This window comes from Balaenoptera physalus, assembly GCF_965194825.1.
Source record: "Balaenoptera physalus genome assembly, chromosome: 12".
Classification (NCBI taxonomy): Eukaryota; Metazoa; Chordata; class Mammalia; order Artiodactyla; family Balaenopteridae; genus Balaenoptera; species Balaenoptera physalus.
Genome location: NC_138897.1, coordinates 70246300 through 70268863, shown reverse-complemented (window position 1 = coordinate 70268863; position 22564 = coordinate 70246300). Strand labels below are relative to the sequence as shown.

Here is a 22564-nt window from a genome sequence, read left to right as displayed (position 1 = left end):
GGGATCTTCCCGGACCAGGGCTGGAACCCATGTCCCCTGCATTGGCAGGCAGATTCTTTTTTTTTTTTTTTTTTTAATAAATTTATTTTATTTATTTTTGGCTGCATTGAGTCTTCCTTGTGGTGTGCGGGCTTCTTATCGCGGTGGCTTCTCTTGTTGCGGAACACGGGCTCTAGGCGCGTGGGCTTCAGTAGTTGTGGCTTGTGGGCTCTAGAGCACAGGCTCAGTAGTTGTGGTGCACGGGCTTAGTTGCTCCGCAGCCTGTGGGATCTTCCTGGACCAGGGCTCGAACCCGTGTCCCCTGCATTGGCAGGCAGATTCTTAACCACTGCACCACCAGGGAAGCCCACAGCCTGATTTTAGGTCTAAGCACTGAGAAAAATGAGAGTCCTAAGAACAAAATGTGTCGGTTCTTTCAGTGGAATAGCATGTGTGATTTAGTTTTCAGAGAAAACACTGACTTCGTCTTCTTTCTCCCCCTTACAGGTGGGTGACATCGTGAAAGTCACAAGGATGAACATAAACGGCCAGTGGGAAGGCGAGGTGAACGGGCGCAAAGGGCTGTTCCCCTTCACGCACGTCAAAATCATCGACCCTCAGAACCCGGATGAAAATGAGTGATGCTGCTGCCCTGTGCCTGCTGCTTCATCGTCCTGCCCCACACGCCTCCTTCAAGCGGGGAAGCGTCCTCTCGGGCAGGTCACACGCGCTGCCAACGTCCAGCTTCTGCAGCGGGCAGCCTCCCACACATTGGAATGCTCACAGTGGCTGCCCCGGCATTTGTATCATAGTCGTGTTGTCAAAGAGTAGCTGATTTTAGAGTTCTTTGGATCATAAACTGGAAACACTGGTGGAGGCACACAGGTGAGAGGAGGTGCCGAGGACAGGGCTCCCTTCCGGCCAGCACCCCGCCTGTCCCTGGGCTGACCCAGGGTCCCGGGGGAGCTCGGGCCCACAGTGAGGCCTTGCCGCTGGGAGCCATGGGTGTTGCCGTCGCTGGCGTGGTTTTCCGTGAAGAGCAGAGGAAGTGGACCCTTCAGAAGAGGGAATTCTGCCCTAAACTTCCCACGTCAGGCTTTGCTTTTTTTTTTTTTCCCCCTCTCGTTTGGTTTGGTTTTAGAAGACTTAATTAATTAGACTTGTGTGTTCTGAACAGGTTTTTAAGTATCAGGTTAGCTTTTGTGATGAGACGAGGGATGGCACGTGCCTCTGAAGCTGCTGTCACCGCAGGAGCACAAGAAAAAGAGCCCTGAGGCAGAGGCCTGTACTGTCTTGGTTGCCAGTGGTACCTGGTGTTGCCAGATAGCAAACAACCACCACCACCACCACCCAGCAGTTGTGGGCTTCCAAGCTGCGTGCACAGCCTCTTGGACGACGTTGTCCCCGCAGGCATCAGAGCCAGGGGCGGGAGGGTGATGTGATTCACCTTGTTTGCTGGCTTCCTGTCCAGGCTTTCAGTGAATGCACCCCTTGAAAGTATAGGACCCAAGTTTCCTTAAAAAGTCGTTGAATTCACTAAGAAATCTTTAAATTCCACTCACTGAGGCCCAGTTCTCCCTGCCCCAGCAAGCTCCCCAGGCTGCCCAAGAGAGATGGTGCTGCTAATGCTGGTTCCATGGTTCTTGTGTCCACACTGCTCTCCAGCAAGAAAGTGGAGGCTCTGGGCCTTGGTTGATGCATTTGATGTCTAATGAAATGCATCGTTAACCATTACTGATTTGATGTTAAGGTTTCCCTGTTGGCTAAAAGAGGCCTGTTCATACAAGTCAGCTGGTACCAGCGTGTGACCGATCCCACGTCTATAGCACACGGCCGACTAGAATTCTGGAACCTTTGTGTAGTTCGGTGTGCATGCCCTTCTGGACCCTGCTGAAGACAGGCCTCAGCTGAGAATGCGTCCAGCAGCCCTGGGGGTGTGGTCTCAGCCTGATAAGTAACTGTCCTCCCTGAGCATCTGCTGTAGCCTTGGCCCTGGCTCACAGGGGTCTTGGGTTTTGAGGTTTCGAGCAGTTATTCTGGTCAGAACCAGCAAGGCCACCATGTTTCAATTTCTCTTTAATCAAATGTTCCATCAGGTAGGTAACCATCATATTAAAAGACTCTTGAGGGTGCTCACATAGCCCTGTCTCCCTGTGGTTTTCTTGGAAAAGGCTTCTTTGTGGGCTCTTCCTGATCGGTGAGAGCTGTGACCACCTTGCTCCCAAGGTGCCTGTGTTGCAGTCACCTCTTGTTCTGGGTCCAGGCCCAGCCTAGCCCCACGGCAAGTGGCACGTGTGTGGCTGGGCCCCTGCCCTCTACCTGGGGATGACGCCTGCCCTGTGGCCTGTAACCCAGTACCCGAGGGGGTCTCTCACAGAAGGGGGGGACGTGTGCCTTGTCCAAAGAGCACACACCCTAAGGCCTTGTTAAACCACATTTAGCCAAGAGGCTGGGCACCTTTGGATGGCAGTAGTTGGCTCAAGTATAAGAAGTATATGGCCTTTTGGAAAGCAAGGTTTCCTTCCAGCCATGTTTGCTGACCGGTAAACAGCGCGACCCACCTCATGGGGATCACTTCAGAATCAGAACACCCTGCAAACCTAGGTTTACTTCAGAAGGCATCTGTTCAGTCGGTCAGCCCAGGTGCATGTCTCCAGGGCCGCCCCAGAGATTCGGAGCCCCAAATAAGGTGAACCTTGAGCTCTGAACTGGAGATGTGTGCCGAAAGTAGTACCTTTTTGAATTAGAACCTTGTTAGTTTTTTAATCAGCCAGGGTTATTCTTTTTTTTCACACTAAATATACAAGAAACAGCCCACTGCCTTGGCTTTGGGCCTGGGCTCCCCAGGGGTCTGGGAAGACTCTGCTTCAGAAAGCAACTCAAATCTTCCAGAGGCATGGGCTTCCCTCCTGGGCAGGCTTCCTCTTAGGACTGTCCATTATCGCTACTTGCTCTGCTCTACTCTGTGTCACTTAAGAAAATGTGTGGATGTTAAAGTAGCTCACTGGGGAAGAGAACAAATTATGTGCTAAAGGAATTGACAGTTTGATTAAAAATTTACTTATCCTGGAAAGTGAGTTGTCCCTGTCACCTCTGCCAGCTGTTGCTGCCCGGGGACACAGCTAATGAAGAGGAGGACATGTGGACGGACTGCCCTTCGACGACTTTGTCACCCAGATAGGACCCCTTCTGTGCTCACGGTCAGGAACCTGAGGAGAGAGGGCCAGCTGCTCCCTCCTGAGCCTGAGCATCTGGCCTGTGCTGACTCCCTTCTCCAGCTGTTTACACACAAGGCGGGCCGGGACCGGCGGCCACTGCTCTTGTAAAGTTTGCTCAGAGGAATATGAACATTTTATTTTTGAAAAGGGATGGTGTTTTTGTGCCAGGTGTTTATAATTTAATCCTTTAATAATATTATGTTCATTAACCTCTTAAAATGAGTGAATCCTGATTGTTTTCACACCGAACCCGAGACACCACCGAGCTCGCCCTCAGCCTCCACCCTCTGGGACCGGAGGCCTGTGTCCCTGTGGCTGCAGCCAGTGGCCCCGAGCTGGGCGTGTGCTCTCACGGAGTGGAAGGACAGTCCTCTGAGACAGGGTCGTGGTCTCTGCAGGAGGAACAGTGGCCTTGCTTCTTGACGGTCTTCACTGTGTGTTTTAAAATGACAACAACACAACACAAAACTCTTTTGACCTGTAACTTAAAGATCATAAACTTCAGGCAATAATATTTTATGTGTAAGCTTTTAAAATTATTTTTGGGGATCATAGCTTGTTTTATTTTGTGCTATAAAATTAACAGTATTAAATGACTTATATTCTTAGAATACATGGAGTGTCTTTTCTTAACAGATCAGTGCCTTTTTATTTTTGTATTCCATTTTACGTTACTGGTCCCGGCATCAGACCCTTGTTTCCATGGCCTGTTTGTACATTGTCTCAATAAAACTTGCATCAGCCGGCGGTGGCAGCGGCTTTCGTGTTTCGGTGTCTCCTCAGTGCTGCCTTGGAGGCCCTCGCCCCCCCCAACCCCCCAGCAGTTAAGCACCTGCTGGGACACCTGTGAAGCAGTGGCCAGCTGGTGCTTCTGGGAGTCGCCATGCGCAGCCCTGCTGCTGTGGACTGAGTGGAGGGGAGGGGCTTGGCACCGGCATCACTCACACCCTGGCCTCCCGGGGGCGGGGTGGCAGTTCCAGGCCCGGCATCCTCCAGGGAACTTGGGTGTCCTCCCTCTAATGGGCGCCTTGTCTGAAGCATGAGTTTCGGAGCAGCCTCGTCCCTGGTCAGGGCATGAGACCCACCTGCCTTTCTTAAATCCTCTGCTCCTGTCTGTGGCCCTCCTGACAGGCTCCGGGACCTTCAGCTAGAGATGTTGGGGGGCCCGCTGATTTCCCTGCCGCCCCCCAGCCAGAGCTGTTCCCGCACCTATTTGTGTGCTGAGAGAGGTCCAAGTGTCGTCGTCGTAAAACCTCCAGGAAGATGCAACCTGCATCATCGCGAGCTGTGTTGCTGGAAAGCTTGGGAGATTCCAAACGGTCCACTAGTCCTGGAAGAAGGAAGGCCTCAGAGACACCTTTGAAGAGTACTTTCTGCTTGGAAAGTTAAATTTTGCTCAGCAACGCTGGGCTGGATTCCTCCGTGGTGGGAAGCCCTGGGAAGTGAAGCTGCCTCCCCACTGGGTGAGTGTCAGGACCCAGGTCTTGACACCCCACAGCGTCTTTGCATCCTGGCCTGGAGTGACCCACCCTTCAAGCCCTGGCCCTGCTCATGGCTCCCCGACAGGAGGTTGAGGTCTGTGTCCAACGGGGGGCTGCAGAGATTGGGGGGCATCCCCTGCCCACGCCTGCTGCCCTGGGGACACCATCGCACTCAGTCCCCAGGCTCCCGGGCTTGTAGCCCAAGGTAGCCTGTGCCTTGCAGCCTGGCGCTGAAACGGGGGCAGGGGGAGGGGACTCAGCTACACCCTCCAGGCCCACATGCCGGAGACAGCCCCAGGGCGCCGACTTCAAGCTCAGAGGTCTGAGGGAGGAGTCGGGAAGGGGAGCCCTTGGGGTGGGCACCCAGAGCTGCCCAGTGGCCAAGGCTGGCCAGTGGAGTGAGTGGTCTGCCCAGTAGCTGTGTGGAGGGCAGGGCCAGGAGCAGGGGGACCAAGCTCCTGCTGGCCCTCCGAGGAGTTGGGAGAGTTCGGCTTTGGCATTGAGGTTAGAGGGAAAACACCCGTAGGGCACAGCATTCAGAAGTCCTGTGTCTGGAGAAAGGCCACCCACCCTGTTGACTCCACATCCCAGTGTCCCTGTTGCCTGTTTATTATTGTATTTTCCAGAGTTATTCTACAACATACAAGTAAATACATCTGTAAGTACTCTTTTTTAATGTTTTCTCTACAGAAAGGCAGCATAGATCACTTCCTGTTCTGCGCCCTGCTTTATTCCCCCAGTCTGTTTAGAGGTTGTTGTGAATCAGAAGCTGAGCCTCTGTTCTCTTCCATCACTGTGTCGTGTTCCTTGAGGTGGATGTGCTGTCACTTGGGTAACCACCTGTTATTGGTGGGTATGTAGGTCCTTTCCAATCTCAGGTGGGCAGATGCATTAAAGTGAGTTCCTCTGACTGGGATTGCTGGGTCAAAGGCTCTGGGCACTGGCAGTTTTCAGAGCTGTCGCTAAATTGCCCTCTTATAGGGATTGCCTCAATTACACTTTCACCAGCGATGTATAATATATGAAAATATAGCATTTTTACAAACACTCTGTAGATACCTTGTTTATGGCTAAACAATATTCTACTATGTGGCTGCGGCAGCTTATACTAGCCCATCTGTCCTGGCGTGTGGAAGTTTTTGCCAGTGGGTTTTTTTTGTTGTTTGTTTGTTAGGCTGTACCGAGTGGCTTGTGGGATCTTAGTTCCCTGACCAGGGATTGAACTGGGCCCTGGCAGTGAAAGTGCCAAGTCCTAATAATCACTGGACTGCCAGGGAGTTCCCCCAATGTTTTGATGATAGGAAATCCTCAGGTCTAAGTAAGGGCTGCAGGGGTAGGGCCCACCTTCCAGCTCCTGGGCTGACTCTGGTACAGTCCTTGCCCCAGGTGCCTCCCGGCCCTCCTGCCCCCTGTCCAGTGCCAGTCCTAGTTGCTGGTATTTTTTCCCCAAAGACACATGTGATGAAAACCCCTAACCCGCTCCTCCCTGGCCTATGAGATGCCTCCATGCCAGGCTGCTGCCCAGAGCCCAGCACTCGAGCCAGACTGGACTGACACATTCTGAGTCCCCAGAACTGGCCATCTTACCTCCTTGTCTTTGCCACACACTTCTCCTGCCTGGATGCCCTTCTCTCTGCTGAACTCCAAAGGGCTCATCTGTCCTCGGCTCCTGCCACCTCCTAGGAAGGCCCCCTGACCTTCCCTCCCTCCATGGGGACTGGAACTAGAACTGGTCACCCCTGAGCCTGGAGACAGGACAGGACTCACGACAAACAAGCAACTTGGGGAGGGTCGAGGCTGGGCTGAAACAGGCTGGTGGGAGCCGGCTCCACGGGGTTGGAGAGCCCCCGAGGACCCTGGGGGTGCTGAGACGTGGCAGTCAGGCTGTGTAGACCGACCTGGGATGTGGGCAGGGAGGCTGGGCTGCAGCAACCAGAGCAAGCCAGGGAGTCAGGGGTGAGGCCAGGAGTGGAGGGGTGGGGACGGGCTTAGCGCAGGCTCCTCAGCCTGGGGATCCCCCAGCGTCTGCCTCCATAAGAATAAGTCACGGGGTAGCTGAGGGCACCATTCCTGCCCATCTTGCCCCTCAACACAGCCAACCTCAGCTAGGATGCTGGCTGTGCTATATCAGCTCCCCCAGCATTTCCTGGGGACCAGCCAGTCAAATCGAGATCTCCCCATCTGGAAATCCACCGAAGTCCCCAGGGAAGAGTCCACTCTCTGCCCTCTGAACCCCAAGGCTCAGGGTGGGCCCTGTGGACTCTCAGGTCGGCCTCCAGGGGGCGCCAGAGTCAATCCCAGTGTTAGACGTTGCCGTTCTCTCACTCTGTGGCCTAAAAAAGGACAGCCCTGCACGGCAGAGCTTGGAGACCCTAGGCTGAGAGGAGTGGGGAACAGGGATGGATGTGAGGAGGACAGGGACAGGCTTGCGTGCTGGCGGGCCCAGGGATCACCCCTTCACCTGCTTCTCACACCTTGGCCTTTGGAGTGTCTGCTGGGTCTGTGTATTGTCAAGGCCACTGGGATGGACGCTACCACGTTGCCAGAATCATCCTCGGGGCAAGATCAGGACCTCAGGCTGCCCAAGGCTTGGAGGCATCCTAAGTCTCCCTGGGTCCCGGTGTCCACACGCACCACCTCCGAGCCCGGGGCTTTGGTGAGGCCGCCCACCCACCTACCTTCTGTTTCAGCTTTTGCTCCATGAGGATCTGGTCATTTCTGCCCCACGATGGGGCAGCCAGAGCCTCAAGTCCATCCGCAGGGTAGAGGCGGCCACAGTGGACTCGCCCCATGCAGGGCATCTCCCCAGGTTGTTGGCCTCCTCAGCCCCCACACTGACCTGTCCCCTCAATGTCATCTCTGGCATCCCATGCTCAGCAGCCCCCACCCCACATCCTGCGTGCCTGCTGTGTCCCGTGCTGCCTCTGCACCTGTCCTGGTGTCCTGGGGATCCCTAGCTGGAAGCACTTCAGTTACCCCCAGATTCTTGGGGAATCCGGGGCAGAAGGGGCTCACTGACTCAAAAAGGTCACAGATCAGGACTCGAAATCTGCACTGGAGACGTGGCAGCCTTGGCCGAGCCTGACAGGCCTCTCCCCTCCCTCTCCCAAGCTCCGCTTTGTAAGCCCAGCACAGCCAGCCAGCCAGGACCCACGTCTCCGCCATTCAACAGCAGCGTGGCCTTGGGGAGTCCCTAACCTCTCTGAACCTCAGCTTCCACATCTGTAAAATGGAGATGACACAGAGGACCTTCCACCTCAGGCTGTTGTGAAGAGCAAAGGAATAAATGCACATAAAGCCACAGACACGTTTCTTTACAGGGCACAGTGTCTTCCTGGCTGGGGACTGGGGGGTGAGGGGCAGGGCTGCAAGGTCAGCACAGTGTGGAGTAGGGGCAGGCTGACTGGAGGCCAAGGGCACAAGGCCAAGCAACACCTTCTGCCCAGTGACGGGGCCTCTCCTGTGTCAGTTGGCCACCCCGAGCAGTGGACTGAGGGGTGGACGGGTATGACCCATTCAGGCCCTGCTCCTGCCACTGGGCGCCACCCAGCCTCCCCGAGCTTCCCCATCTGTGAAATGAGGGGAGATGTGCTTGCCCCCCTGGGCAGCCTGGGGCATAAAGAGGGACTGCCTCAGAGGCCGGTCAGCCTGGCATCCTAACCAGAAGGGAGCGAGGCCCAGAAAGGCAGGAGATGGCAAAAAAGAAGGCACGACACCAGCCACTGAAGGAGACAACAGTTAGTGGCTGATGTCGGGCCCAATGGCCCCATGTGCTTAGTGACAGATGAGATACCACTTCCCTGGAATGTGCCCTTCATTCATTTCCCACACAGTCATGAGTCCCAGTTTGCTGGAGGGACAAGCCCTGCCTGACCACAAGGCAGAGTCTGGACAGTCAACACAGCGAAACCCTGGGAGGGGCCGGGAGCTGGAACAGCAGAGCCAAATCCAGTCTGGGGAGGCGGCTTAGGGAGGGCTTCGTGGAGGAGGGGACACAACACCCATCGGGGTGGACCATGATTTATGGGGACCCAGGAAGTTCTCCCGGTATAATGACATGTGGGAAAGAGAAAATGTCATAAAATATAAAGTAGAACGTTTTGGTGTGGGGAGAGTGGACGGAAGGACGGAGCTGAACCCCCAAAGCAATCAAGGCGTCAGGCAGTCAGGCGCAGTTTGGGAGGTTTCTGCGGGTGATTCACCTGCCCCCAGCTCGCTGCCCGCCTGCCCCTGGTTCCAAGACTTAGGAAAGAAAGAAAAGGAAAAACACTGAGACCCGGCGCGCGGCCCAGCCTGGCGCCCCGCGGGGGTCGCAAGGATGCTGGGGACCCAGACTCCGCCCGGCGTCCAGGGCCAGAGGGCCCCGCTGCCTCCCACAGCCTCGCATCCCGACCCGGGCCGCTCCCACCTGCGCGGCCGCCCGGCGGTGCTGGGGCCTCGGGCTCCGGCCGCATTGTCGCCGCAGCGCCGGCCCCGCCCCGCCTGCCCCGCCCGCCCCGCCGCAGCCCCGGCGGCTCCAGAGCGGAGGTCCGCGCCGAGCGCAGGTGAGCCCGCGGGTCCGGGCCGACTCGCCGGGGACTGGGGGCCTCACCGGGGAGGGGGCAGGCCAGGCAGAGAGCCCTCGCTCTCCCGACGCGCCGCCCGCTCGCCGCCTCGGGGCCCCGCTGTGTGCGGACCCCCTTCCTGGGCTGCCGGTCCGGTGGGGGGACCCGGCCCGAGGGAGCGGGAAGGCAGCTGGAAGGACTTCCCTGGGAGACGGGCTGCACATGCAAAGCAGGAGGTTTGCCTCTAGCCCCGTGGGGGAGGAGGTGCGGGCCACAGCCCCCCGAACTTGAGGGCCGGCTGTGGAGCTCAGATGCCCTCCCAGGAAACTGGAAGCCACTGGGGGCGAAGCTGAGCAGGAGCCCCTCGGGTGGGTGTGGGAAGGGCCCACGGGATCCCTGGTGAAGCGTGGGACCCGGAGGAGTGGGGAGCCTGCACAAGAAGGGGCTCTAGGGCTGGTCCGGGGGACAGGACGCAGGCTCCTGTAGGTGGTCAGCACTCGGGGACTGTTACAACTTTTTGCATTGGGCAGTTTGTGGACAAGGGACAGCACTCTGCCAAAACTTGGGGTGCCCTCTTACCATGCCCCTGGCGAGGACCTTTGCCTTGAGTGGGGGCGTCTGGGCCTGCAGGAGGTAGGAGGGCTGCACGCCAGCCTGGCACACAGTAGACCTGGAGAAGTTTCCGTCCCCAGCAAATCTCTTTCCATGCCCAAGGCCCTGGAAGGTCTGAACACCTGGGCACCTGGGAAGGGAGGGAACAGCCTCGACAGGCACCTGGTGGCAAGTTGAGGTCCCACCTTTTCTGGAATCTGTGGCCCAGTAGGTGAGGCCTGAGGCCAGGCAGGAAGGAGGTGGGCAGGGCTGAGCCAGAGGGAAAGCCAGGATCTGGGGAGGGGTCTTGTGCCCAGGTAGGGGGCAGGTAGGCAGGTGGTGGCCAAGTTTTACGGACCTGCCTTGGCAATGAGTGGGGGAAAGAGCATGGGTATACCCAGGTGGCCTTCAGGTGCCACTGCCTCCTCACCTGTGATGGCCCTCTAGGGCAGGTGAGACCAGGTGCTGGGCAGTAGACAGTCCCTCCCCAACCTTTTCATCTGGTTCTCAGCCCCCTTGCTCTTAAGCACCCACCCAGGGCCCTTGCTGGGATCTGGGCAAAGCCGAGTGGGTCTCATCCACTTAAACTCCAGGAAGAACTTCTGGGGGAAGCCGCAGGGATAACAGTGGGGTGGACTGTGGGGAGGTCAGTGTAAACAAGGCAGCTACACCTTTGTCCTGGGCCTTCCAAAGTCCAGTCTGTAAGCTGCATGTTAAGGAAGGCTCACTCTGTGGCCTTGAGGGCTCCTTGGCTGCAGGGACCTCTTTGTTGATGGGGTGACCCCTCCCCCAGCCCCATGGCTTGCAGGGTGATACGGGGGCTTCCTGGATCCCTGTCCGTCTTGGAAGTAACTAAGGTGGGAGGGAGGTGGGACACCACCTGGTTGCCCCTACCTGCTGCTTGATCTTGGCAAGCCCTTGGCCCCTCAGTTTCTCCATCTACTGTTGGGCATGACCTCAACATCAGGGGCTTTTGGGAAGAGCAGGAGAGGGGTTGGGAGCCGGAGCTGTGTGCCTGGCCTCCCTTTCCTCCAACCCCACCAGGCCCGGGCTGGCCGCCCACTTCTGTTCACATGGAGCTGGGTTTCCCTGGGGACCAGTGGACCGGCCCAGCCCCGCCCCCATCCCCTCCTGGCCACAGCTCACACTGGGGGGAGGGGTGGAGGCTGGGCCGCCTCCTGGACCCCTGCCCCCTTGCCCTGCCTTCCAGGGCTGGGCAGCCTCGGTCCACTGTTGGGCTGGCAGCAAGAAGCAGTGGCTGCCCTTGGAGAGGTGGGTATCCAGGGCTGCCCACCAGGGTGGGAGCAGGGGGGAAAACTAAATGTCGCCCCGTTGAGGAGGGAGAAACCCTGAGGACCAAGAAGGCTCTGGTCTGCCAAGGTGACCAGGGTTTGACCCCAGGCATGGTGGCCTCCCTGGAGAATGGAGGGTCCCAGGGCTCCAGGCTGCAGGATTTTGAGGGGGCAGCAGAAATCGGGGAGGATTTCCTGGGCCTAAAAGGTGGCTGAGGTTAGGGCAGAGGGTCCCAGGCAAAGGGGGAGGAGAGTGAGGGTGCTGAACCTCGGGGCCTGGAAGGGAGGTGCCGTCCACGGTGCCAGGTGCCATTCCTCTGGGACCTGGCTCCCCTACGCATGAGGGTTTCCAGCTCCAACGCAGCCTCTTTGAGAAGCCCCCCTCTCTGTCTCTCTGTGTCTCTACCCACAGCCCTCATCAAAGCCCTGATCCCCATAGATGCTCCTGTCTCCCCGCAGGCAGCTCCAGCTGGGATGGCAGCTCCAGCATCTCTAAGGGCCTCGGGGGGTCCAGCCCCCCAGGGGGCACCCTAGGCCTCCCACAGCCAGCCGCCTGTGTGCCTGCCCCCCACCCATCTGCGGGCCACTCACCATGGGTGGCTGCTTCTCCAAGCCCAAGCCAGGTACCTCCTCTCTTCTCACCCTCTCCCTTCCCCCTCCCTCCGTCACTCGCTCCCTCCCTCCCTCTTCCTGCCACCTTCCTCCTGCCCCTCCCACTGTCTCCGAAGTAGGTCAGGCTGGGCTGCAGCCTAATGTTAATGCTGTGGGCAGGAGTGGGGGGGCTGGAGCCCTCTTTATTTGGGGCTTAGGGTGCTGGTGGTGGGAATAACAGTGGAATCTTTCTCGGAAAGGGGAAGGGAGGGTTCCTCCTGCTGCTGGGTGGGGGAGAGGAGTATCTCTCTCAGCGCTGGGGAAGGGGGCTCTGCGGACACCCTCAGCCACTGCATGACCCAGGACATGCAAGTTACCCCTCTGAGCCTCACCTCCTCCCCCTAAAAAATAAGCCTGACCTCTCAAAATTGCTATGAGGTGGAGTGGACATGTCCTAGCCCTTTTCACCTCTTCTGACCCTGTGTGACCTTGGGCTGCCTCCTGGGCCTCTCTGGACACACTTCCCCATTTGTAGAGGAAATCCCCAGCCTGCCTGGCCCAAGCAGTCCCAGCCCAGGGCTGGGGGGCGGGCAGGGTGCTGGGGGACGCCTAGGTCTGCTCTCCACGGAGACCCTTGTGTGCCAGCTCTCCCTCCAGCCCCCACTTTCCCTCTTCCCTCCTCACAACACCCGGAAGGCAAGGGTGTGCAGGCCTGACCCAGATGAAGAAACCAAGGCTGAGAGAGGCCTCTGTAGTGCACCCAGGTATCGCCGGCCAGCTCACCCCAGCTCCCCTTACCTGATACCCATCAGCTCCATTACCTTGGAGCCCATGAGCCTTTTCTCCTTTTCCTGGGTCTGAGGGAGAACTTGTGGGCAAGAGGAGACCCGCAATGCCCTGCCAGGCAGAGGGACCCACCTGCGCCTGCCCCACGACTCCCATGCTGAGGACACCGAGCCCTCAGGCAAATGATGTCCCTTGTCTTGACCCCAGCTCTCTCCCGTCAGAAGCAGGCAGGAGGATGCTGGCTGCCCCATATCAGGCTCCTGTAGGACTGCAGAGCTGACAGGAGGCCCTGGCAGAAGATGCCACCTGTAGGTTCCTTTAAAGGACCCCAAAGGGCTGGTCTGCCTCAGACCCCTAGCCCCAGGACCCCCGGCCCCAGGACCCCTGGTATAGGGCTGGTCACTCTTACCACACCAGGGGCAGTGCTAAGAATTTGAGCTCTTGAGCCCAAATCCAGCCCTGCCTGTTCCTGGCTATTTGGCCTTGGGCAGGTGACCACCTCTCTGAGCCTCTGTGTTCTCATGTGTGAAATGGGACTAATAGTTGTGCCCCTGTGTGGGCTAGTGTGCTTGGCACGGGCCCGGCACGTAGGAGGCACTTACAGGGTGTTATCCCCTCTCTGGGGGGCTGGGCTCCCTGTGGGCTGTGGCAGGAGGGCAGGAGCTTGGGCCCCCGGTGCCCATGGTGGCAGGTCTGGGGTGAGGCTTGGGGAATTTCAGGGTGTGGGAGTGAGAGCGTTCTGGCCATGAGAGTTCAGTGAGGGTCAGGAGGGGCCACAGGGAGACCAGAACGAGCAGAAGAGGCTTCTGCAAACTCCTCACTTTCCACCTCACTGGCTCCTGTGGCTCAGAGCATGTTAGAACAGTCTTCCTGAGCCCCCTCTGTGTGCCCTGTGCTCCAGGGGCCCCATGTTCCTCAGGAAGTGTTCCAGGCCAGTCCTTTGTAAGCTCAGAACTAGGAGGTAGTGCAGGTCTCTTGGCATCTGGTCACCTGCCTTTTATTAGGCCACTAGTGCTACCTAAAGGCTTTCCCTCTTTGTCATGGCAGCCAGGAGGCTCGAAGTTAACCAATAAAACACAGCTACCCAACTTCACCTGTTGAGCATCTACTCTGAGTTACATTTATTATTTCCTTCAGTATCCACTGTCCCAGAAGAGGTAGGCACTGTTCTCTCCATTTTATAATGAAGGCGTCTGCCAAAAGGGGCTAAGGGATCCACCACAGCTCCTGAGGCTCCTGACCTGACGGTCTTCCCCCGTTAGACTACACCAGCGAGCACCTCGGGGCCTTCTGGAAGGAGGTAGAGGATAAAAACAGCCTGGCTTGGCTGTCCTCTGGGACCCTGCCAGGCTGCTCCTGTGAGCTGTCTCTCTAATTCTTCTGAAAACATTCTAACACCATTACATAAAGTGTGGAAAATGAAGGAAAAAACCCACCCCACCCGTAACCCCCCACCTGACACAACAGCATCAGCGTGATGTGTTCGTGGGCCCTTCCTGCCCAGCTGGAATCAGGGAACCACCTTCAGCCCTGTCCCTTGCGTGCCTGAGCCTTAGGGGAGGCGGCGGGGTGGGGGTGGGGGGCTGGGACAGGAAGGATGAGGGGCCAGACCAGGCTGGGGGAGAGGATGGGCAGGCGTGAGCCCAGCCCCAGCTGGGAAGGGCAGGACAGCAGCCCAGGCCAAGGGAACTGCAGGGGCTAAGGCCCGGAGGTGTGAGCCAGGTTCTTTGTTTCTGGAAGGTCAGGTCTGAGGGGGAGGGGCCTGGAGGCTCAGGGGCCTCGGGAGTTAGGAGGGGGCCTCCTGCCCAGGCCTCGGCCCTGGCCCATGCTGTGCCCTGGGCTCAGCTTCCACGCTCAGCTCGCTCCCTGCAGCAGCAGCCCGGGAGGCCGGATTATCACTGCTAAATATTCTGTTTATTGTTCCCTTCTAATTAGAAAAATACCCCAGGCACATGGTAGGGAATTTGGAAAATGCAGTGAAGTATAAAGAAGAAAATGATAATCTCACTAACTCCCCCCAGAGGAGGCCCCACTGGTGGGGGCGGCGCTGTGCCCTCTGCATGCACCACCCAGTTGGGGTTCACCCCCAAGGCCCCTGCACCCAGCGCCTGGCAAATAATGAAGGATTCTCAAACGAGAGAGCAGCTATCTAAAGTTGAAATTATGGTGCATACACTTTTTTTTTTTTTAATTTTGAAAAAATTTCAAATCTCTGGAACCCTCGATTCCCCCGTTACCCAGATTCACAGGCCATGAACTGGGCTGCGTCTTGTTTTGGACGCGCTGTTTCTCAGGCCCCAAACGTGCCCCTGAGTCCTCAGGGATGACGCAGTCCTCCATGGGGACCACACCCTCAAGGTCAGCAAGGCTCCAGCACTGAGTTCTCACCTCCACGTGGATTCCTGGAGAAAGGGCAGCTTCAGGGTTGAATGAGCTTTGTTGTGCCCCCTCACTAATTCTGTTAGGGGAAAAGAAAACACGCAGAAATCAATTTAGGCTCGCCCAGGGCCCCCCTCACCCCCCACCCCCCGCGCCCTGGCTCTGCCTTTTGCTGGTGGTGGTGCAGATGGCTTTCTGGAGGCCCAGGGAGAACCCGCACTCAGAGCTCATTGGGTGGGCCGGGCTGGGGGCTCACCGCCCACCCCCCCGCCCGCCCGCCCGCAGTGGAGCTCAAGATCGAGGTGGTGCTGCCCGAGAAGGACCGGGGCAAGGAGGAGCTGTCCGCCGGTGGGAAGGGCAGCCCCCGGGCCTACCAGGGCAACGGCACGGCCTGCCACTTCCATGCAGAGGAACGCCTGCCCGCCCCCCACCCCTACCCCGGCGCCCAGGACTGCGTGGAGGCTGCTGTCTGCCACATCAAGGACCTGGAGAATGGCCAGTGGGTGCTGGGCCTGGGAGGGGGTGGGAGGCCGAGGTGGGAGGACAGCTGGGAGGCCTGGAGGGGACCCATGACCGGCTCCATTGGAGCCACCGCCTCTGTGGCTCCTGCTGGTCTGGGGCTGCTCTGCGACCTCTGACATCTGAGGGCAGCCCCTCCCCTCCCAGGATGCGGGAAGTGGAGCTGGGCTGGGGGAAGGTGTTGCTGGTGAAAGACAACGGGGAGTTCCATGCCCTGGGTCACAAGTGTCCACACTACGGTGCGCCCCTGGTGAAAGGTGAGCTGTCGGTGCCCACGGGGGCGGGGCGGGACCTCCCCAAAAGGGGCTTGGTGGCAACCCCATCACAAGGGACGCTCAGCCCCCACTCCACTGGGCCCCAGGCCCCCGTCTATTAGTGGGGTGTCCTGGGCCATGGGGAAGGGCCAGTGGTGCTGGATACATGGGTCCTTGGAGAGGAGCTCTTGCTGGTGGCCCAGCCCAGCACTGCCCCCTCCCAGGAGTGCTGTCCCGTGGACGGGTGCGCTGCCCCTGGCATGGCGCCTGCTTCAACATCAGCACCGGAGACCTGGAGGACTTCCCTGGCCTGGACAGTCTGCATAAGTTCCAGGTGGGGCCAGGCATGCAATGGGGTGGGAGCCTGGGGGTGCAGGGGCTGGAGCACCCCAAAGCCCAGCCCTGAGCAACACAGCCCTTGCAGGTGAAGATTGAGAAGGAGAAGGTGTATGTCCGGGCCAGCAAGCAGGTGAGGGGGGTGCTTGGGGCTCAGGCAAAAGAGAGAGGTGAGAAGGGCCTCTGGGCCCAGAACACAGCATGTGCAAAGGCCCTGTGGTGGGAGGGAGCCTAGCGGGTGTGGCAGGGGAGCAGAGTGAAGGGCTGTGTGGTGGGGATGAGGTGGCACTGGAGCAGCAGGACCTGGCCTGCTGGGATGGGCACAGGGAGCCTGGCAATGACCCCAGCTTCCAGCTGCCCCCCACTCACTGGCCACCCCCAGGCTCTGCAGCTACAGCGAAGGACCAAGGTGATGGCCACGTGCATCTCTCCAAGCGCGGGCCACAGCAGCAGCACCAACGTGCTCATCGTGGGCGCAGGTTGGTGGTGGGTTGTGAGGGGCAGGGTGGGGTGGGGTAGAGGGGGCTCCTGACCCACTGTCCCCTCCACTCAGGCGCAGCTGGCCTGGTGTGCGCGGAGACGCTGCGGCAGGAGGGCTTCTCAGACAGGATCGTCCTGTGCACTCTGGACCGGCACCTTCCCTACGACCGGCCCAAGCTTAGCAAGGTGGGTTAGCGTGAGCGGGGCCAGGCAGGGCCAGACCCATGTCCCACTGGGCACAGTTAGGTCCACTGGGACCCTTGCTTGCCGCCCCTTGGGGGTCTGGCCAGCTGCTCTCTCTGTTCGTGCCAGGCCCATCTGCAGTGCCCCTGAAAGATCTGGTTTGTTGAGCTCTGTCCTGTAGCTCCTGTGTGACCGAGGCTGCCAGCCCCCAAGACCCCGAGGCCCTGGTCCTCGGTTATAAAATGGGTCAGTGGCCACCTGGTCACTGTCCAGGTGGGGCCGGGCCTGCAGAGGGGTGGGAGCCTGGGGGTGCAGGGTCCTGTCTCAAGCCAGGGTCTCCTGCAGTCTCTGGATGCACAGCCGGAGCAGCTGGCCCTGAGGCCCAAGGAGTTCTTCCGAGCCCATGGCATCGAGGTGCTCACTGAGGCCCAGGTACAGACAATGCTGGGGAACAGGCCTGGGGAAGGCTTCATGGGCACTGTGAAGGGCGTGAGGCCCCTGGAAGTATGGGTGTGCTCTGCCCTCCCGGCCCCGCTGCCCAGGCACCAGGGGTGTTCCAGGCCTGGGGGGTCATGGGCCCCAGTGTGAGGGGCCACGGACCGTCTGCTCAGGGCTGGGACTTGGGAGCATTAGGAGGACTTTGAGGGGGAGGTGGTGCCTGAAACTTAAAGGGTCAGGAGGGGTTGCCAGGAAAGGGAGGAAGGTTCATCCAGGTGGCAGAGCCTCGCAGAGGGCCTCGTGGGCGCTGGGCGTGGGGCAGGACCCGGAGGCCTCGCTCTGCCCGGCGGGGTCACAGGTGGTCACGGTGGACGTGAGGAACAAGAAGGCCGTGTTCAAGGATGGCTTCAAGCTGGAGTACAGCAAGCTGCTGCTGGCACCCGGGAGCAGGTGGGAGGGGTCCCCACGCCCCTGCCGGTATGCGGAGGGCTCGGGGTGCCAGGATCCCCTCCCCGACTCTTGCCGTGTCTCAGCCCTAAGACCCTGAGCTGCAAAGGCAAAGACGTGGAGAATGTGTTCACCATCCGGACGCCCGAGGACGCCAACCGCGTGGTGAGGCTGGCCCGGGGCCACAACGCTGTGGTCGTGGGAGCCGGCTTCCTGGGTGAGCAGCTGGGGGTGCGGGCTGGGCCCAGGGCAGCGATGGCCCTGGGAAGTGCAGGGTGCCAGCCCTCCCTGCCTGGCCCCAGGGATGGAGGTGGCCGCCTACCTGACTGAGAAGGCCCACTCAGTGTCCGTGGTGGAGCTGGAGGAGACGCCCTTCAGGAGGTTCCTGGGGGAGCGCGTCGGTCGCGCCCTCATGAAGGTGAACCCCCCACTCAGAACCCACCGCCCTGGGCACCCGCCCTGCCCCCACCTGGCTCTCACCCCTGCCCACCCACCGATCCACCTGGCAGATGTTTGAGAGCAACCGGGTCAAGTTCTACATGCAGACGGAGGTGTCGGAGCTGCGGGCCCAGGAGGGAAAGGTGGGCCCTTCTCCACCCCCCGCCGCTTTCTGTCCCCTTCCCTGTGCCCGGGAGCTGCTCACTCCCACTCTCCGCAGCTGAAGGAGGTCGTGCTGAAGAGCAGCAAGGTCTTGCGGGCTGACGTCTGCGTGGTGGGCATTGGTGAGTGGGGGGCAGGCGGTGGCAGTGAGCATAGTCACCCGCACACGCTCGACGGTGAACTTGGGCCAGTCCCTTCTCCTCCCCCAGCCTGTTTGCACTTCTATAAAATGGGGACCCCAACCGTACCCCCTTGGCAGGGTTGTTGGGGGGTGATGGTACCAGCTTAGCCTGGCCCGGCATGGAGGACACTCCCAATGACCCCTGTCCAGTAACCCTGCGCAGCCGCAGGACACAGAAAAGCCTCTAATTGGTCCCTGCTCCAGCTGAGGTGCCAGTCCAGGGAGGGACAAAGCTGGGAGGTGGCAGCATGGGCTGGGGAGGCTTGGCATGCCGACCCCCACCAGGGGCTTCGTGGAGAGCTTCTCGGAGGAGACGATACCTGAGGCCTGATGGGAAGCCCCAAGGTCTGGGGCTCCAGGCAGAGGAGAAGGCACATGAAGGCACAGGGTGTGCCACCTGCTGGGTGATCAGTCTGGGCTGGACTGTGGGAGTGAAGGGCATGCTGGTGCAGAGCAGTGAGGCAGGAGGAGGGAGGGGCTGGGGAGTGGACACAGTGGCCCCTGTCCTGCCAGGTGCAGTGCCCGCCACGGGCTTCCTGAGGCAGAGCGGCATAGGTCTGGATTCCCGAGGCTTCATCCCTGTCAACAAGGTGGGGCTGGGTGGGGAGGGCAGGCAGTGTGCCGGGCCGGGGGTGGTGGGAGGTCCCACTCAGGGCGCCAGTCCTACCTACGAGCCCCGGTCCCCTCCCCACAGATGATGCAGACCAATGTCCCGGGAGTGTTTGCAGCTGGTGACGCTGTGACCTTCCCCCTGGCCTGGAGGAACAATCGGAAAGTGAACATCCCACACTGGCAGATGGCTCACGCCCAGGGTACCGCCAGCCCCATGGCAGCTTGGGGTGGGAGGCTGTCCCAGGGTCTCAGCCTTCCCCAGGCCCACCCCCTCAGTTGCTGGCCTTGGGTCCTGTTCACTGGGTCAGCCATTCAAGGCTCTGTGGCGGCCTGTCCAGCCAGCCCCATGCAGGTGGTCAAGGCGGCTCACAGAGACCTCCCATCTCAGACCTCTGTCCAGTGCCCTCTTGACATCCCATTTCACCAGCCACAGCGCCCCACCTCGCTGGTCCCTCCACCAGCCAGCCTCTCCTTTCCTTTTGTCCTCAGAGACACATGTTCTGCAGAATTCCTCACCAACCTGTGCAGTCACCCAGGGAGGGAGAGAGGGGTTTAGCAGAACCCAGGCTAGCTCCCCACTCTCCCCTTTGGGCCACTTGACTGGCTCTGTGAACCCAGCTGCCTCGTGCAGGCCCCTGGGAGGTGGCCGTCTGGGCCTGGAAACCTGGGCTCAGTGGGGACCTGCTGTGCTCTCTGAGGAACAACCTTCCCCCTCCCCTTGGGCGGTCACTGTGCACACCTGGTCTGGGCCCCTCAGCTGCAGGTACAGCCAGTAAGCTGCCTTGGAGGGAGGACGGCCAGACCCCCTGCACCCTCCTCCCTTCCCTCGGCCTTCACGTCATCTGAGCATCTGTGCCTGAAACCCCACTCCTGGTACCAATTTCTGTTCGGGTCCAAGGTCTAAAGTTGGTGCTAGGTTTGAAGGAACCAAAAGCTACTCATCAGCTGAGTATAATTAAGGTTTAACTGGGAGGGTCCAAGGACTGTCACAGACATCCAAATACAAGGGTTCAGTGGGGCCTTGTCCAAACTGGGGCGCCATCCACCCTATTCTGTCTTGGGCTCTGAGTGAGGCTGTCATCCCTGCTTCCCTGGACACTGGTGCCCCATTCGCCCACCTCCCTCCTCTGACCTGACCTGTCCGGTTAGTTGTCTGTGTTACATCTGAAACGGTCCCGGGAAGCCAAGCCCTTCCAGACCCAGTCCAGGCACTTCATCTTAGTGGCCAGCTTTGGGCCTGGTGTCCTTCTCTGCACCCATTATCTGCAAGCAGCGGTGGACAGTGGGTTGGGCAGTGATTTACCTCTGGGGTGGGGGGGAATAGCCCCACCTGTCAGCCATCCCCAGAGAGCTGGGGCAGGCAGTGGAGGGGTGGTGAGGGCTCGGGGCGGGGCTCTCACGACCCCGGGACCCGCAGGGCGCGTGGCAGCCCAGAACATGCTGGCGCAGGAGGCGGAGATCAGCACGGTACCCTACCTGTGGACCGCCATGTTCAGCAAGAGCCTGCGCTACGCGGGTAACAAGGGGCCCCGGACGCGGGCAGGGCCCAGGTGTGGCAGAGTGCGGAGGCGGGTCTTGGATGTCAGGGCGGGACTAGAAGCATCCAGGGGGCGGGGCCATGACGGCTGCAGGTGGAAGCAGAGAACTCCCTGCGGACGGGGCCAGGACCCCCTAAAAGGACCGCAGGGGCGGGGCCTGGGGTCCAGGGCAGAGTTGGAAGGGCACTGGGCGTGGACCCCGTGAAGCCCAGTCCCCTCCTCCCGGCTCGCAGGGTACGGAGAAGGCTTCGACGACGTCATTATCCAGGGGGATCTGGACGAGCTGAAGTTCGTGGCTTTTTACACCAAGTGAGAGCAACGGGGTGGGGCGGGGGCGCGAAGCAGCGGGTACTCAGTCAGGAAGGGGGCTCGTCCCGGATAAGCTCTGCTCCGGAGGAGGGGGCTTCCCTGGATGGTGGGCCGAGTGGCATGGGGGGCAGCTAGGCAGGGGCCGGCCAGGAAAGGGGAGGAGGTGGGGACAGCTCTTGGAGGCGGGTGTTGACACCCTACTTTTACACCGAGGAAAGTGACACAGGTAGAGAGTGGGGATCTCAGGACAGGTTCCAGCCCTGAACCCCCCCCCCCCCACTGGGCAGGAAGGCTGGAGCCTCTATGGGGTCCTGCAGGAGCAGAAGCCGTGCTGGGCGCTCAGGACATTCCTGAGCGAGAGCCTCCCTGGGCCCCAGCTGGACTCGGGTCTCCAAGGACAGGGGCTGCTGCTGGGCAGTCCTCAGGCTCGGCCACCTTTCCCTGCAGAGGCGACGAGGTGATCTCCGTGGCCAGCATGAACTACGATCCCATCGTGTCTAAGGTGGCGGAGGTGCTGGCCTCCGGCCGCACCATCCGGAAGCGGGAGGTGGAGTGAGTGTGGGCACTGGGTGCCTTGGGGAGGGGGGAGAAGTCCCCTGAGGTGCTGGCTCTAGCTGCCCCCACAGCCCTCCAGTGTTCTCCCCCCCCTGCCCCCCCCCATCAATCAGCCTGAGGCTCCCAGGGCTATGGTGTGGTGTGGGGCAAGGGTTGTGGTTTGGGAGAGGGCTGGTTATTTGTGCTCTTGGTGGGTAGAAGGGAAAGAGGCCGTGTCCAGGGCAGGACCAGTGCTGCGGGGAAGGGTTAAGACCCACTGCTTGGGCAGTCACTGAGCCCGGGACACCCCACTGCACATGGTTGAACACAACCATGGGGAAATGCAGCTAGTGATGCCCCTGGGGACACCCTGACAGAGTCGTGGGGTGTTGTTCGGGGTCTGAACGACACCGGACACCAGCCGTTACCCTCATCCTGGCATGGTGCCACTGGGAGTCACCCTGTGGACTCAGTGGCCTACAGAACCCCCCCACCACCACCACCAAGGGCTGAGGAAAGCCTGGAGGCCACAGGACGGGGGGGGGGGCCTCAGACTGGAAACGGAGAACCAAGGGGGGACAGGAATGACACACTCTCTCCCCGGCCTTCTCTGTCTCTCCCTCTTGCCTTCGCAAAGGCTGTTTGTGCTGCACAGCAAGTACGTGTGTTCTCTCCTTCTTCCGAGCCTTTCCCACCTCAGCCCAGAGCCGGCGCCTGGTGGTCTCCCCCCTCTGCCCAAGTGCACATCCCTGCTGGGCACCAGGGCCTCGCACAGCTCCCTGCTGTCTTCAAGGGCTAGCTGCTCTTGGTGCCCAGAGGGGAACCTGCTCCCTTCTGCCCTCACTCCTCCTCCCTCATTCCTGCAGGACTGGCGACATGTCCTGGCTCACAGGGAAAGGATCCTGAGCTTGCACGCAGCGGACTCGGGCAGGCATGTTGGGGCGTCAGGGACAGAGGCCAAGCCTGGGGGGCAGGTGCCAACCTCCAGTTCCCCAGGAGCGCCCAGGGCAGAACCTGAGCCCTCTCAGTGCTTGCCTTCGGCTGCCTGGCTCACCTCCCGAGAGGCCTCAGCGGCCTCCAGGAGATGCTCAGCCCCCAAGACGTCCAGTGCCACTGATGGCTGGCAGTGGAGGCGGGACAGACCCTGCCTCTTCTTTCTCTGGGACTGGTCCCCTGTAGGACCCTGCAACATATTAGACATGATCTTAAAATTAAAACTCACACATTTGCAGATCTGCGTGACTTCCACTGTAATTGGGCAAACTCTCATGA

The 22564-nt window shown here is 59.9% G+C and overlaps 2 protein-coding genes and 1 long non-coding RNA gene across 7 annotated transcripts in view; 2 read left to right on the top strand and 1 right to left on the bottom strand.

Moving 5' to 3' along the window:
* CRKL (CRK like proto-oncogene, adaptor protein) overlaps positions 1 to 3956 on the top strand; it is a 30900-nt gene extending 26944 nt beyond the window's left edge. For 2 of the 3 annotated variants that reach the window (XM_082417885.1, XM_082417884.1), the window contains one exon: positions 487 to 3956. In XM_082417885.1, coding sequence (XP_082274011.1) covers positions 487 to 502 — 16 coding nt within the window. In that variant the 3' untranslated portion in view covers positions 503 to 3956. The remainder of the gene's footprint in view (positions 1 to 486) is intronic. The other variant, XR_014251933.1, reaches the window with a different exon arrangement.
* Positions 3957 to 10968: 7012 nt separating this feature from the next.
* AIFM3 (AIF family member 3) lies at positions 10969 to 22523 on the top strand. Of its 3 annotated transcripts, none has more exons than XM_082417230.1 (21): positions 10969 to 11085; positions 11518 to 11728; positions 15147 to 15360; positions 15528 to 15637; positions 15859 to 15968; positions 16059 to 16103; positions 16353 to 16449; positions 16524 to 16636; positions 16979 to 17065; positions 17394 to 17521; positions 17605 to 17735; positions 17821 to 17936; positions 18028 to 18099; positions 18177 to 18240; positions 18813 to 18889; positions 18994 to 19111; positions 20329 to 20427; positions 20683 to 20758; positions 21206 to 21310; positions 21930 to 21950; positions 22159 to 22523. In XM_082417230.1, exons 2-21 carry the CDS (start codon positions 11698 to 11700, stop codon positions 22196 to 22198), a joined length of 1854 nt encoding a protein of 617 aa, XP_082273356.1. In that variant the 5' UTR covers positions 10969 to 11085; positions 11518 to 11697; the 3' UTR covers positions 22199 to 22523. The 3 variants fall into 3 exon arrangements, with proteins under 3 accessions (XP_082273356.1, XP_082273357.1, XP_082273358.1); XM_082417231.1 differs by having other exon boundaries at positions 10971 to 11085; positions 17430 to 17521; XM_082417232.1 differs by lacking the exon at positions 21930 to 21950 and having other exon boundaries at positions 10973 to 11085; positions 17430 to 17521.
* LOC309639704 lies at positions 14633 to 20451 on the bottom strand. The gene is made up of 3 exons (XR_014251810.1): positions 20388 to 20451; positions 20049 to 20174; positions 14633 to 14940 (listed from the first exon to the last, which is right to left on the bottom strand). It is a non-coding gene; the product is annotated as an uncharacterized lncRNA (long non-coding RNA).
* Positions 22524 to 22564: the final 41 nt, after the last annotated feature.

Excerpts from the sequence above, each read along its gene's own strand:
- AIFM3 (XM_082417230.1), top strand. The coding sequence starts at position 11,698 with ATGGGTGGCTGCTTCTCCAAGCCCAAGCCAG. Across the intron at positions 11,729-15,146 it reads CTTCTCCAAGCCCAAGCCAG|TGGAGCTCAAGATCGAGGTG; the intron begins GTACCTCCTCTC and ends GCCCGCCCGCAG. Across the intron at positions 15,361-15,527 it reads AAGGACCTGGAGAATGGCCA|GATGCGGGAAGTGGAGCTGG; the intron begins GTGGGTGCTGGG and ends CTCCCCTCCCAG.